This window comes from Herpailurus yagouaroundi, unplaced genomic scaffold, assembly GCF_014898765.1.
Source record: "Herpailurus yagouaroundi ecotype Mexico unplaced genomic scaffold, PumYag 67690, whole genome shotgun sequence".
Taxonomy (NCBI): Eukaryota; Metazoa; Chordata; class Mammalia; order Carnivora; family Felidae; genus Herpailurus; species Herpailurus yagouaroundi.
Genome location: NW_024420490.1, coordinates 5198984 through 5214794, shown reverse-complemented (window position 1 = coordinate 5214794; position 15811 = coordinate 5198984). Strand labels below are relative to the sequence as shown.

At 43.5% G+C, this 15811-nt stretch overlaps 1 protein-coding gene across 1 annotated transcript in view; it reads left to right on the top strand.

Annotated features, from left to right (window-relative positions):
* The window catches only part of MAP3K15 (mitogen-activated protein kinase kinase kinase 15), a 129047-nt gene that overhangs the window by 46376 nt on the left and 66860 nt on the right, over positions 1 to 15811 (top strand). Inside the window, exon 6 of the mRNA XM_040468313.1 lies at positions 6 to 112. Within this exon, the coding sequence (XP_040324247.1) occupies positions 6 to 112 (107 nt within the window). The remainder of the gene's footprint in view (positions 1 to 5; positions 113 to 15811) is intronic.

Sequence of the window (15811 nt, the reverse complement as noted above, 5' to 3'; positions counted from 1 at the left end):
AACAGGACTATGATGCTATGGTGAAGCTAGTAGAAACACTAAAAATGCTGCCTACGTGTGACTTGGCCGATCAGCATAATATTAAATTCCATTATGCATTTGCACTGAACAGGTAAGTGTAATAATGTACGTATAGAATTTTGAAATCTGTCTCCTCTTCTGTTCTTTTTTTTTTTTTTTTTATGTTGGTTTATCTTTGAGAGGGGGCGGGGAGACAGAGAGAATCCTAAGCAGGCTCCGTGCTGTCAGCACAGAGCCTGATGCAGGGCTCGAACCCACAAGCCGTGAGATCATGACCTGAGCTGTACCAAGAGTGAGACGCTTAACTGAGCCACCTAGGCGCCCCCAGTCCTTCTTTCATTCACCTCTCACTGAGTCTGAGCCAGATCATTTGCTAAATGCCAAGGTTATGAAAATGGGCAAGGCATATGGTCTTGGTCTTCGGGGATTTGGTCTTTGGAGCATATGTTCCAGCTGTGAGGCCAGACATGTAAATAAAACCCTAAGAGCTCAGAGTAATAAATGCCTTAATGAAGGTTTGCCCAAAATGCTGTGGAAGCATACCAGAGGGAGGAAGTTATTCTCCTTAGAGGTTTTTCTGTTTCTTTTTGGAGAGAGAGCACAAGCGAGGCAGCAGGGGGTTGGGTGCGGCAGAGTTGGGGGCAGGGAGAGAGACAGAGAGAGAATTTGTCCAGTAGGCTTCATGCCCAGCGTGGAGCCCAGCACGAAGCTTGATCTTATGACCATGAGATCATGACCTGAACTGAAATCAAGAGTTGGATGCTTAACCGACTGAGCCACCAGGCGCCCCTCTGCTTGGAGGTTTTTAAGAAGCTTCCCTGGGGTCTTTTGGGCTGGGTTTGGAATTCATAGTAGGAATAACCTTGCGGGCAGGAGAGAGTGTGGGATGGGGATGGTGAAAAGGCCGTTCTGCTTGGCCAGAACAGAAATCGGAGCTTAGTGTTCTTCATGTGCAGGGTGCCCTCAGGGAGCATCCAGGGTGACTATAACATGGGACGCACGGGAAGCAAGCATATGCCATGAGGCTAAGTGTGGAGGGTGGGACTATGTCTTCAAAGGACCTTGTACACCTGAATAAGGAGTCGATAGTATCTTGTAGATGGTGAGGGACTAGTTGAAGCAACAGGATGACGTTGTATGATAGGAAAAGTAGGTGCTGTCTTCATTTACTAGTATGATCTGAACTTCGGAATATAAATTACTGAGCTAGATAGTCTGCGAGACTTGGAAACTCCTGCCTGGAGACCACGAGCCTCAAAAGCTTGTGTGCTGGGGAGTATTAGTTCAGATGCTGTAACAAAGACACCTCAAATAAAATGATTGAAGTAAGATCAAAATTTCTCTTTCACATGGTAGTCCAGTGGTGAGTGGGCCAGACTAGTGGCATAGCACGCTCCAGGAATTGTTCAGGGACCTGGTTTCAGACCATTTTGTAGCTCTTAAATCTGCACAAGTGTTGTCTTCTTCTAGTTGAAGACAGGTCGCTGCTACCCTGTTTTCCCAGCCTATGCAAAGGGGGAAACAGTGCAGACTCAGGACAGCCTCCTTTAAAAGCAAGTAGAATTTGCACATGACACTTCTACTCACATTCCACTGGTGAGGGCATAGTCACATGAGTCCATCTAGCCGTAAGGGCAGTTGGGAAATGTAGTCTCTACCTGGTCGGCCATGTGCTCATTCAAACTTGGCTACTGTGGGTTTGGAGGATGGATTATAAGTTTGCCATTTCAACCCTCCAAAATCCTAGATGCCTAAATGTCTTAATCCTGCAGTCTCCCTTCTTCCGTGGGTAAGATACAGGAAGGAGAGCAGCATTAGGTGAATATGGTGAGAGCCATGCCCAGATATACTTACTGCGGGACCTGCCTCCTGCCGGGGCCAGAAATTGGTCATATTGAATTATAAAGCAGAAAACTCTGGGAGGGTGTTCAGACTCAGCCTGAGAGCCAAAGAGTTTTGGCACCTCCTCATCAACCTTCCATGGCCAACATCTTCCACGGGGAATGAATAAAGTGAGTATAGGAGGTGACCTGGGTTAGAGGACTCCTGTGTCCAGTTTCTCGGTCTTGGCTTGGTTTCAACAGCTGGATTAGGCTACACATTGTGGGTTTGCCCTGGCAGCATCTGCAGGACAGCAGATGTGTTCAGAAGCCCATGGCTTCAGGAGTCTTAGAACCCACATGACATCACGTCTCTCTGGTATGTTGAAGTAAAATGTACATGCAGTGAAACGTATAGATCTTAAGTGTACAGTTGGATGAATTTTGATAAATGGACATAGACTGTACACAACACCCTTATCAAAATATAAAACATTTCCATCCCCTCAGAAAGTTCCTTTGTGCTCCTTTGCAGGCAGTTCCCACCCCTTCATATGCAACCGCTGTTGTAACATCTGTCAGCCTAGATCAATTTTTCGTGTCCTTGAAATTTGTATAAATGGAATGACACTGTGTATTTCCGTTGTGTCTGTTTCCTTCACTTGGCATCATGTTTGTGAGATTCATCCGTGCTGTTGGATGTATTCTTAGTTTGTTGATTCTTGTTGCTGGAGAATAATCCGTTGTGTGGATATACCACAATTGATTTATCTGTTTTATTGCTGATAAACCTTTAGGTTGTTTTTACTTTGTGGTGCTAAGAACAGTGCTGCTATGAATATTCTTGTGCATGATTTTCGTACATATATGGCACATTTCTGCTGGATATATAGCACATGTGTATGTCCTGCTGGAGTAGATAATGGCAAACAGTGATAGGATTTTTATTCCTTTTGGAGGGAAGATTTCATGATCTCTGTGAAAAATGTGCCTCCTCTCTCCCCGCTACTCTTTTTTTTTTAAGTTTATTGATTTATTTTGATGGGGGGAGGGACAGAGAAAGAGCAAGGGAGAGAGAGAATCCTGACCAGGCTCTGTGCTGTCAGCACAGAGCCCGATCTCACAAACTGTGAGATCAAGCCGAGATCAAGAATTGGACACTTAACCTACCCAGCCACCCAGGAGCCCCTCCCCACTGGTCTTTAAACTCAGCATCCCAAGGCAGGGAGTGTTGGGAAGGGCATCTTCATTAAGCCCAGAAAACAAAAGAAAAGTCTTGTAACTCTGTTACGTCAAAGTAGTGTGTGCCACTTTCATTCATATTTAATTATACTTGATTAATCCTTGATTTGTAAGGATTAAATGAGCTGGCACTGATGAAGTTTCTGGAAGAATGCCTGGCACACTGTAAGTGCTATGAAAAAATGGTTTGTTAAATAAAAACGAAGAGGGCCGTTTAAGTCACTCACCACCATGTCTTCTCTCAGATGGAGTAGAGGTAACTGCTGTCAAACAGAACAAAATATTCTGATTGCCATCCATTGAGAGCACTAACAGAGAAAAACGAGTTTTAAAATGTAAAACCAGTACCTAAGAGAAATGGGTGTGGCAGGATGAAGTGATCACAGGGTGAATGAATGTGTTTCCAGTTTGGAAACAGAGTGACTGGGACTGCACACCACTGACCCACCTTGCTCTCCGGTGACGGCTTTTTTCTTTCTAGTCACCTTAGCTGGTGGCTCTTTGTTATAGGCCAGGCAAGGTCCTCAAAGCCAAGAACCTCCTTTTTTTCCAACCGACTAGGGATTTTCTGTAATATTGCGGTATTTGTTTCCTGTGTATATGCAGTCTGACCCTGAATTTGACATTTTTGCTTTGGGTAGAACTTGGCCAGCTGTCAGCATATGCACAGTAGAATTTGGTACTATGTACAGTTTTGAGAAACTTTATGGCGTTACCCTGTGTCTATAAAGGGGAATATAGTGGTAGACAAATAATATTCCTGCATTACAGTTGACCTTTAACTCAGGAAGTGGAGCAAATCACGGCCATGAATTAGTTACTAAAGTTTGGCGGTAATGAACCACATTTGACCCTCAGATGGCAAGGTGTCCCTGTAACTAGGAAAGCTGGCTTGACCCAGCTAGCTCTTCCTGATCCCTTGCACTTGAGCTATTCAGAAGCTCATTCAAAGCTGCCTCAAGTTTCCTTTGAGCAGTTAAACTGCTTGCCACTCAGTGGCCTGCAATCCTTCATGGGCAATTTTTATTTGCTGTTGTTTTTACAGACAGGACTTTATTGGATATGTTAATGCAGCCAGAAGAACCTGACCAGGTTTCCAAGCAGCAGCAGAAAGATGGTCTGGAAGAAGAATAACGGAATCAAAGTACTAGGTTAAGAACAACAAAACTGTCACAAAATAGGAGTGTTCTCATATTCTCCTTTCTGCATCTTTGGGTCAAGACTGCTAACTCCAGCAAAATTTAACTCCTTGAATTCCTCAGCTAGTGGAAGGGAATCCAGATGCTTGATGCATTTATTAGAATATCTGATGTATCATTCTATAAGTAAGTTAAGGGGAGTGATAGAGGCAGGTACGCTGTGGGGCCTGGAAATGTGTGCAGGGGCGATAGTAAACAGATGTTACGAAATCCAGCCTGTGCCAGAGAGGCCACAAGCTTGTTCCAGAACCTACAGCAGTCACCTCATCTTTAGCCCCTGGACTCCAGCTTTGTTATTGCTTGGGTGGAGGAACACGTGTCCCCAGGAGGGCAGCGTGGGTTCCTTGTCTCTGCCGCAATCGCCAGCATCCTTTTCTTTGTGTCTTCTGTTTATGTATACCGTTCGATCTTGCCAGAAATAATTTATGTATTTATATAGCCATTCTTTAAAGTTTATTTATTTGAGAGAGAGAGAGACCGTGTGAGCAGGAGAGAGGCAGAAAGAGAAGGGGAGAGAGGATCCCAAGCAGGCTGTGTACTGTCAGCACAGAGCCTGATGCAGGGCTTGAACTCATGAACTGTGAGATCATGACCTGAGCCAAAATCAAGAGTCAGATGCTTAAACGACTGACGTGCTCCTATGTAGCCATTCTTTATTAGGTGTTTGTCAAGAGTAGGAAAATGATGACCTAAAAGCATGTTGCAAAATAAGGATATCTTTGTGGTAAGGGTATCTTTGTGATAATCATTTTCCTGGAAGTGAAGAGAAGCATGAATCTTGTGAACTGACAGGAGTCATCTGGTCCAAACTGTTTATTTTAGAGAGGAGGAAGAAAGAAAGAAAGGCCAGGGCCCAGAATATAACAGCTGATCAGTAAGAGATCTGGGACCACAACTCCCCAGTTTTAGCAAAGTGCTCTGGATACACTAGATTTTTTTTTTTAATGTTTGTTTAATTTTGAGAGACACCAAGAAAGCGTGACTAGGGGAGGGGCGGAGAGAGAGGGAGACACAGAATCTGAAGCAGGCTCCAGGCTCAGAGCCCCGATGCAGGGCTGGAACCCACAAACTGTGAGATCATGACCTGAGCCACAGTCAGGTCACTTAACCCACTGAGCCACCCAGGCACCCCTGGGAACACTAGTTTAATGATGTCATGGCATAATCCATGAATCTCTGCCCAGAAAGCTTCCTCTTCTTTTTCGTCTGAGGGATAGCCAAAAGAATCCTTGGGCCTCTTGAACTGTAGAGCCATCCTTTTATATGTTCTCCTTTGTCATCTGTGATGAGAGCATTACGTGGTAATTGAGTATTGAAGCCATTTTCCTAATACATACTTTTTATACCAAAAGACCAGTTGCAATTTTTTTTCTGAGAAATGTACTATCTCCTTATGTTCTGAGTAGTGGCCTTGCCAATGATACATGTTTTCCTGTGTGTGTGTGTGTGTGTGTGTGTGTGTGTGTGTGTGTGTTGATTTTTGACAGATAGGCAGAGTATGTGAGAGTGGGGGAAGGTGGGCGGGGGGACAGAGGATCCTAAGTGGGCTCTGTGCTGAAAGCAGAGAGCCCAGTGGGGGGTTGGAATTCACAAACCCACAAGATCATGACCTGAGTCTGATGCAGGGCTTGAACTCACGAACCTTGAGATGATGACCTGAGCCAGAGTCGGGTGCTTAACTGACTGAGCCACTGGGTCCCCCTACATGTTTTCCTTTTGAAAAGCATTTATTCAGAGAACTTAAACCACCTCCATCAGTCCTCCCCCTGGTCTTCTTGGGCCTAAGGTATCTTCCTTTTCTGTCCAGTTCCTGCTTTGGTTTCCTCCCTTTTGTTACCCTCCCCCTGCCCCGCCCCAATTAATGACTTCTGTGTCAGGGGAGGCCTTTGTACTAAAGAAGGAGACCGCTCATGAGGGGTGTATAAAGTTAACAAGTGATGGAAAATACACTCACACATGTGATACATTATACACACACACACAGTTTGAGAAATATTTCAAAACCACTCTGCTGTTTACAACCCATGAAACTGTGGAATGCACTGCTGTGGAAAAAATGAGGATAATGGAAATTAATAAGATGGTATTTTTTAAATTTCAATTCCAGTTACCATAGAGTGTAATATTAGTTTCAGGTGTACAATACAGTGATTGGACACTTCCATGCATCACCCTGTCCTCATCACAAGTGCACTCCTTAATCCCCATCACCTGTTTCGCCCATCCCTCCACTCCTCCCCTCTGGTAACCATCAGTTTGCTCCCTATAGTTAAGAGTCTGTTTCTTAGTTGGTCATCTCTCCATTTTTTTCCTTTGCTCATTAGCTGAATTACGGAAGCAGCTTAAGTGTCCATCGATAGATGAATGGGTAAACAAATGTAGTATATATGTACAACGGAATATTATTCAGCCACAACAAAGAATGAAGTCTTGTCATTTGCAATGACATGGATGGATGTAGAGAGTATAATGCCAAGTGAAATAAGTCAGAGAAAGACAAATACCGTATGGTTTCACTCATGTGAAATGAGATGGTTTTAAGAATTAAGTTAGAATTTGGTTTTTTTTTTTAAGAGAGAGAGGGAAAGAGGCCGAGGGAGACAGAGAGAGCATCCCAAGCAGGCTCCATGCTCAGTGTGGAGCCCAACACAGGGCTGGATCCCATGACTCTAGGATCACGACCTGAGCCGAAATCAAGAGTTGAACGCTCAACTGACTGAGCCACCAGGCGTCCCTTAAAATAAGAATATCTTTAAAAACTTAGCACACAGTGCCTGGCACATAGAAGATGCTGAGTGAATGTGAATTGCCCTTCTATTTCCTGACAGAATCCCAACCACCAGTGTTCTATTATCTTCCATGATGGTATTTCAGGAAGGCTTCTTAAGAGCTAAAATCTAGAAAGCCATTTGGAGTAAAATGTGAAAGTTAGTTCATAGCTTCTGAGTTCTTGTGAGTAGGAGTCCTTAATGGAGAAACTTCGCCTAAGAGTAAGGGAAATGGTCCCATGTGACCTGGGTCCTGCCTTGCCTCCTGTCCCGTTCCTGGTTCACTGCCCTGTCACCACCCTCACCTGCCTTCATTTCTTAAGAGAGGCAGGCTGTTCTCCTCATGGGTGCTTCCTCTGTCTGGAATGCTCATTGCTTGCCTGACTGAATCTGATGATCCTTCAGGGTCTAGTTAAACGTCCCTTTCTAAAAGATTGGTGTTGCAAAGAGTACCATACTTAAAAACAATGTCCCTGCTGTTAGTCATTCTCATAGCACCTGCTCTCTTCCCTTCATAGCACGCACATTTCTGTGTTTACTTGTTAATATTTATTCTCCCTCCCACTAGACTAAATCTGAGGGGGCCAGGAGCCACAGTATACTAGGCCATTGCCTCCCCTGTGCCTAATAACATTGTGCCACCCACAGAGTAAGTACTCAGTATTTGTTGAGTGGGTGAATGAATGAATGACTCGGTGATCACCTGTGGCCTACAGTTGGAGAAGATCCATATGGTGATAACTGGGTGCTACAGTTAAGGGCTTGGTGTAGTAGTAGGCAAACCTGTTGAACTTTAGATGTGTGAAAATAAACATATCTAAGTCATATGTGTTCAGTGTACACAGAAAAATATAAAGCAGAATTACTGGCAATGCCACCCTTAAAGTAGGGCATGGTCCAAAGCAGGGAATCCCAGAAAAGTGAAGGACTGCATAGGCCAGGTCACGGTCAGCAGTGATGGAAGTTTTCCTGGTGCGGGATCCAAGGTGTCTGTTCAAATGGGATTTGATATAGACTCAGAGGGGAATTAGTCTTTATCACCAAGGAAACCTGTGCCTTCTTAGTGGTGGTGGCTTGTGTATTGGTCAGGGTTAGGGTAACTGCTATAACAAGTAGCATATCAATTTCAGTCTTAACATGATGAATGTTTGTTTTCACTTACGAATCATTCCAGTGTGGATGTATCCTGGTTGGGCAATCTCTTCTCCAGGTGATTGAAAATTCAGTCTCCTTCCATCTTGGTGCTCTGCCCTCTCTTCGATCCTCCGCTCTCCTTTCACCAGATGATAAGAGAGACCATGCCGAATTGCCAAGGATGTTTTGTGTGGGGTGTGTGTGTTGTAACAGCTTTATTGAGATATAATTTGCATTCTCTATAGTTCACCCATTTAAAGAGTACAAGCCATTGATTTTTAGTATATTCACAAAGTTGTGCAACCGTCACAGTAATCAGTTTTAGAATATTTTCATCATTTGTCCCCCCCAAATCCTGAACCCATTACCAGCCACCACCCCCCTTCCACCCCCTAGCTACCCTTCCCAGCCCTAAACAACCACTGTTATATTTTGGCAGTCCACTAGCAGTCACTCCGTGTTCCCCCACCTCAGCTGCTAGCCCGAGAAAACCACTCATCTCTTTTTGTCTCTCTGGATTTGCCTATTCTGGACACTTCATATAAATGGAATCCTATAATACGTGATCTTTTCTGGGTGACTTGGTTCACTTAGCATAATTTTGTCAAGGTTCATTCATGTTGTAGCATACATCAGTACTAAATTACTTCCTGTGGCTGAAAAATACTCCATTGTACTGATAGACCCCGTTTTATCTATTCATTTATCAGTTGATGGACATTAGGGTGGTTTCCACTTTTGACTGTACCAGGGAGGTTTGTATGAGCCTGGTCAGGAAGTGATGTTTGTTACTTGTTAGCATATGTCATTGGCCAAAGTTCAGTCAGCCAACCTAATTGCAAGAGAAGTGGGGAAATGTGGTCTGGCTGAGGGCCCAGAAAAAAATAATAAATGGGTTTTAGTGAACACATCCTAGTTACCACTGCAGCTTGTAAATAAGAAGTAGAGTTTAACTGGATCCGTCCATGTGGAGATCCCTGAGAGTCTGTCAGCAGAACCAAGAGTGCAGCAAGAATATTCTTCACCTCCTGTTGCCTTTGTGAAAATGGGAGAGCCAGCCTTCGAAGTGCCCTGTTCGAAATTATGGCCTGCCAGTCCACTGTAAAAAATGTTTTTCTTAAAAATGTTTCTTTTGAGGGGCACCTGGGTGGCTCAGTCATTTAAGCGTCCAACTTTTGGTTTCAGCTCAGGACACGATCTCGTGGTTTCGTGGGTTTGAGCCCCACACCGGGCTCTGCACTGACAGCATGGAGCCTGCTTGGGATTCTCTGTGTCCCTGTCTCTCTGCCCCTACCCCACTCACACTGTCTCTGTGTCTCAAAATAAATAAACTTAAATGTTTATTTTGAGAGAGACTATGCATGTGTGAAAGCAGGGAATGGGCAGAGAGAGAGAATCCCAAGCAGGCTCCGTGCTGACAGTGCAGAGCCCGACGCGGGGCTCAAACTCACGAACCATGAGATCATGACCTGAGCCGAAATGAAGAGACAGACACTTACCCAACGGAGTCACCCAGGCACCCCAAGCCCAACCTTTATAGATGTTGCTTGGTGGTCCCAGGGGACTGGAAAAGGTGATGATGATGGAGGCAAGGATAGGATGATTTAATAGTGGTTCTGCCCTGATGTAAGAAAATAACCATTCTGGTTCATGCATTTCTTTGGTTCTGGGCATTGTTCACACTCAAACACAGGTTGCCTGTAACTGTTCCCTTCTCCGTATGTAAATACGAGGCATCTGGCCAGACTAAGGCACCTGCTTCCTTGTGGCAGGTGTATATCTGTCAAGATCCAATCAGGAAACAAATCTCTAAGTATTTAAAGTAGAGGAAATGTAATACATGGAATTGGTTACACAGGTGATGGAAGAGCTGAGAAGCCAAACAGGGAACTGAGGCCACTCAGAAATGAACATGTACAGGAAGCTGCTACCATCCCTCCTTTGGCTGGATGGATACAGGAAAGAGGTGATGTGATCAGAATCTAGGAGCCAGGATCACTTGAATCCATTACACGCCAGCCTTTTGGGAGCTAGATCTATTGAAGAGATGCAGTTGTTTCTAGAGCCACCACAGGAAACACAGACAAAAAAGGGGAGAAAGTATTATGGCTACTTCATTCTTCCGCTCCTCCAGATACTTGTCCACCATCGTCTTCCACTGGCTGCTCATTGCTGGTAATCAGCTGACCCGGAAGCCCAGAAGCATGCTGGAGGAGCCCGCTCCCCTGTGATGCAGAGCAGAGCAGGTGAAAGAGGGGTGTTATCTGAAGGCAAACAGACCACTGATTGGCCCAGCAGGACACTTACCTTTCAGAGACATTGATGGGTTGTATGTATTTTTAGAGCCAGCTTTATTAAGGTATAAGGTAGAACTTCCGTACAGTAAAATGCACCCATTTAAAGTGCACAGTTTGATGACTTTAGCCAAATAAATAGTCTCATATAACTATTACCACGATCAACAGACACAGCGTTTTATCCCACAAAATTTCCTTTTGCCCTTGTCCTTGTCAACTCTCCTCCCATGCCCATCCAGCCCCGTTTGGATAATGGCATTTGGCCCATATTCCAGGTCACTGATCCTGTGTTTCAGAGGGCCCAAATCTGGTCTATGGCCGTACCACCCTGAACACACCCGATCTTATCCGTGTCCAGATCTGATGCTGTGTTCATTAAGTGTTTTGTTTCTTTTTAACTTTTTAGTTTTAGGACTTCTATTCATTTTTTTTGAGAGTTTCCATTTCTCTCACAAAATATCTTATTTCTTCACAGGTACATGCTTTATGTATACATATATATATTTAAACATTTTGTAATAGTTTTTTTAAGTTTATTTTGAGAGAGAGTGTGAGTGGGGAGGGGCAAAGAGGGAGGGAAAGGGAGAATCCCAAGCAGCCTCCACACTGCCAGCGCAGAGCCCAAGTGGGGCTCAATCTCCTGAATCATGAGATCGTGACTTGTGCCGAAATCAAGAGTTGGACACTTAACCAACTGAGCCACCCAGGTGCCCATGTTTATAACAGTTTTAAAGTTACTGTCAATTTCTGGGTCTGGTTCTATTGATTATGTTTTATCTTGATCGTGGGTCACATTTTCTTCTGTGCACATCTCAGTTTTATTTTAGACATTTTATCTAAAAGAACAGTGGGGAAAAAACAAAACAGTGGAGGCTGAAGTATAATTTCAGTTTGTTTTGTTTATTACCTTGATTATCTGAGCCCTGTCTTAGGTCTGGCAGTTAACATATATGACTGATTTTTTTTCATATTTCTCTTAGAGAGTAGCTGGGTTGGGACTGGACTCGATTCTAATCAGTTTACTTGCGGTTAGCCTGACCTCCCACCTCTTGTCTCTCTGCTACCTTTCTGATTTTGTCAGTATTTGAGCATGGAAGATTTTGAGTTGCTGTTTGTGTAATTTTTGGATTCGGTTTTCACAGTGACCCACATCTGGGTGCTATGACAATGCGTGTGATCTCTTTTTTACTTTGAGCCTCCCCTTAATCGCAGCTTTCTTGGAAAAATTTAGTGGGCAAGTGTGCTGCAAGGGAGTTCTTACACTCAGCGATTAGTTTTCGCCTGGGGACCCTTCCAGATTCCGTTCTTTCCCATCAGCCCATGCTGTTGTGCACAACTTTGCTCATTTTCTCTTTGTCCCTGTGCAGTTTCTCTATCAAAGGCTCCCTCTTTGATTTGTCAGTACCTAGAGCAGGCACCCCAGTGAGGATGCTGTCATGGCTCTTTGCTCAGCTCTGAAAGCATTGTTTTCCTGTGGAATTAATCAAGGAAGTTCTTCCTCCTCTTCAGTAGTTTATATATTGTCTAGGTTTTTATTGTTACTGTGAGAGTGGAAGTCCTTTCACAGTCTTCTACTCCTAATTGGAAGCAGGAGTGTCTTCAGAGGTTTTTGGTGGGCAGCCTAAGACAGAGTCTGTCCTAGAAAGGACACTGGTCTAGTGAGACATTTTGCTTGTTAATTCTGAGTGTGTAGAAAAAAAGATATTTTGGAACTCTGTCTCCTACCCTATGAGCTTTCTCTTACAGACACACAGTACAGAAAAGACAGGCAGGATGCTTAGTAACCAATGAAAGCTCTGGCAGACCTGTAGTTCCTCGTTGCCTGGTGAAGTAAGCAAAGTCCAACATACTTTGCACATGAAGAACTGAGGCCCAGAAAGGGTAAGCAACTTGCTCAAAATTCACATGGGTAGTAAATGGTATAAAAATAACCAGAATCTAGCTGTATAGGATTCCCAGTCCAATGTTCTGTTTTTACTCTGTGTTTTATTGCATAAATAAGAAATACACTTATATATTTTGGGAAGAACCTGGGGAAAAAAAACGTTTAAAGAAACTGTCCCTTGTGATTCTAATCTCTAGTCCCACTCATGTTCCAGAAGTAATCTGTCTCATCAGTTTGGTGTATATCCTTTCAGTTCTGTGAATTTACATACTATTCAATATGTCATACCGCAGGGTTTTTACAATACAGGAGTTACTCTGTAATTAAAAAAAAAAATGTTTCTTTTTAAAGAGGGGGGAGGGGCAGAGAGAGATGAGAACAGAGGATCCAAAGCAGGATCTGCACTGACAGCAGAGAGCCCAGTGCAGGGCTCGAACTCCTGAACCGTGAGATCGTGACCTGAGCCAAATTCAGACGCTTAACTGACCAAGCCACCCAGGCACCCCTGTAATTTTCTTTGTTCACTTAACAGTCAATGGCTGGAGATCTTTTCATGTCACTACATTTAGTCTTGCTCAGTTTGTCATCCATTTAACAGACAACAGATACTTATTGAGCATCTACTTATGTGCTAGATTGAGTTCTAAGCCTTGGGGCATAGCAGTAAACAAACCAGACAGAAAAATCCCTTCCTCTTGGAGCTTACATTCTTAATGGGGAGACACCATACAAACTAAGTAAAATTATTAAAACAGGTTAGGGTGGTAGGGAGGTTGGTGGGGCAGGTTACAATTATGAGCTGAGTGCTCAGAGAAGACTTGACTTACTAGAGAGTGACATGGAAAAAAATGAGAGATGAGGGAACATACCATGCAAATATATTGGGGAAGAACATTCCAGCCAGAGGGATCAGCACGTGCAACGGCAGGGATGCTTGTGCAGCTGGAGCAGAGGACCCCTACTCTGTGAAACAACCGGGAGCCAGGTCTTAAGAATCTTGTAGGCCACTGAAAGAAAATTGGCAATGGCTCTGCGATGGGAGCCTCTGGAAGGGTGTTTTGTTGTTTTTGGTTTTGAGATATAATTGATATATAACATATTAGTTTCAGGTGTATAACATCATGATTTGATGTATGTACATTTTGTGTAATGATCACCACAGGAAGTCTTATTAACATCCATCACCACACATAATTGTGAATATTTTTCTTGTGAGGAAGACCTTTAAGATCTCTCTTAGGAACTTTTTTAAAATTTCTTTTATTAAAAAAAAAATTTTAACATTTACTTCTGAGAGACAGAGCACGAGCAGGGGAGGGGTAAAGAGCGAGGGAGACACAGAATCTGAAGCAGGCTCCAGGCTCTGTGCTGACAGCTAAGAGTGGGGAACTACCATATGATAGTGGGGCTTAAACTCCCGAGTGGTGAGATCATGACCTGAGCTGAAATCGGACACTTAACCAACTGAGCCACCCAGGAGCCCCAGAAACTTTCAAATATACAATACAGTATTGGCTGCAGTCACCATGCTATGAATTACATCCCCAAAACGCGTGTATTTTGTAACTGAAAGTTTATACCTTTTGACCCCCTTCACCCATTTCACCCACATCCCACCCCCCCACCGTTGGCAGCAACCATTCTGTCTGTCTTCTGTATCTGTGAGCTTGGTTGAGGTTGGTTTGGTTGCTTTTTTCAGACTCTGCGTATAGGTGAGATCATACAGTATTTGTCTTTCTCTGACTTGTTTCATTCAGCACAATGCCCTCAGGGTCCATGCATGCGGTTGAAAATGGCAAGATTCCTTTTTATGACTGAACAATATTCCACTGTGTATGTATATCACATTCTGGTTATCTGTTGGACACTTAGGTTGCTTCTAGGTCTTTGCTATTGTAAATAATGCAGTGAACATGGGAGTGCAGATATCCTTTAGACTTAGTGTTTTTGTTTCCTTTAGATAAATACCCAAAAATGGAATTGCTGGATCATATGGTAGTTCCATTTTTAATTTTTTCAAGAGTCTCCATATTGTTTTCCACAGCACCTGCGTCAATTTGCATCCCACCCACAGTGCATGAGGGTTCCCTTTTATCCATATCCTCACCAACACTTATTTCTTTTTTTTTTTAATAGATCTTAGCCATTCCGACAGGTGCGAGGTGATTGTTGTGGTTTTGAATTGCATTTTCCTGATGATGAGTGGTATCAAACATCTTTTCCTGTGTCTGCCTGCTGTCTTTACCATTGGCCGTCTTGATGCCTTCTTTGGAAAAATGTTTCTTCAGGTCCTCTGCCCATTTTTTAATCAGACTTTTTTTGCTCTTGAGTTGGATGAACTCTTTATATATTTTTGATATTAACCCCTTGTCAGATATATGATCGGCATTTGTGTGGACGGTTTTGAGTAGTGGAGTGACATGACGTGACTCAGTGTTTAGCAGGATCACTCTGACTCCCGTGTTGAGAATAGATTGTAGAGGGTGAAAGCAGGAAATGATGGTTATTTGGGTCAGGGTAGTAGCAGTGGGGGTCATGAGGAGTAGCCCATTTTTGGATATGGCTTAAAATAAAAGCTAACAATTATTTGATCGAATGAAAGATACTAGCGATATGAAGCATGACTCCAAAGTTTTTGGCATGAAAAACAGGAGGAACGGACTGGCCATTCTTAAATAAGATGGAGAATAATAGCTTTGATGGGACAATCAGCAGTTAAGTTTTGGACACATCAAGTTTGAGGTATTAGACGTGCAAGTGAGATGCTAGGAAGACAGTTGGATATGGAGTTCAGGGGAGAGCTCTGGGCTGGAGATAGTAATTTGGGAGTCATCAAGATACAGATGTTTGGAAAAGCAGGACAGTAGATGATATACCAAGGGATCTAGTGTAGTTACAGATAAGAAACATCCAAGGGTTAGGCTTAAGGACTCTCCAGTGTTAAAAGACTAGGGAGATGAATAGGAACCAGAAAATTAGACTCAAGTAGAAGGAAAATGAGGAGAGTATGGTGACCTGCAAGCCGAATGAAGAAGGAGGAAGGAGTACTCAGCTATCAAATGCTGCTGGTAGGTCAGATAAGACAAGGGCTTAGAAGCGGTCACTGGGACTTAGCAGTGATGCAGACCTACAGAACATCCAGGGTAAGACACACTAATGCCTGGATCCCATCTCCAGAGACTGATGTAACTGGTCTCAAGTGCAACCCGAACACCGAGGTTTTTGAAGTTTCCCAGGTGATTCTAATGTGCAAGCCAACGTTGCGACCCCACTGTCTTAGTTCATATCTTTCTCTTAATTTGTGAAATGACCTTATCGTCAGAAACATATGTTGCCAGACTGATTAAACACAGGAGATTTTATCTGTAGACTTGTTCGTGGATACTTTGGGATCTGAAAATGATAAGCATATCTGAAAACTGATTATTAACAACTAAAGAGATTA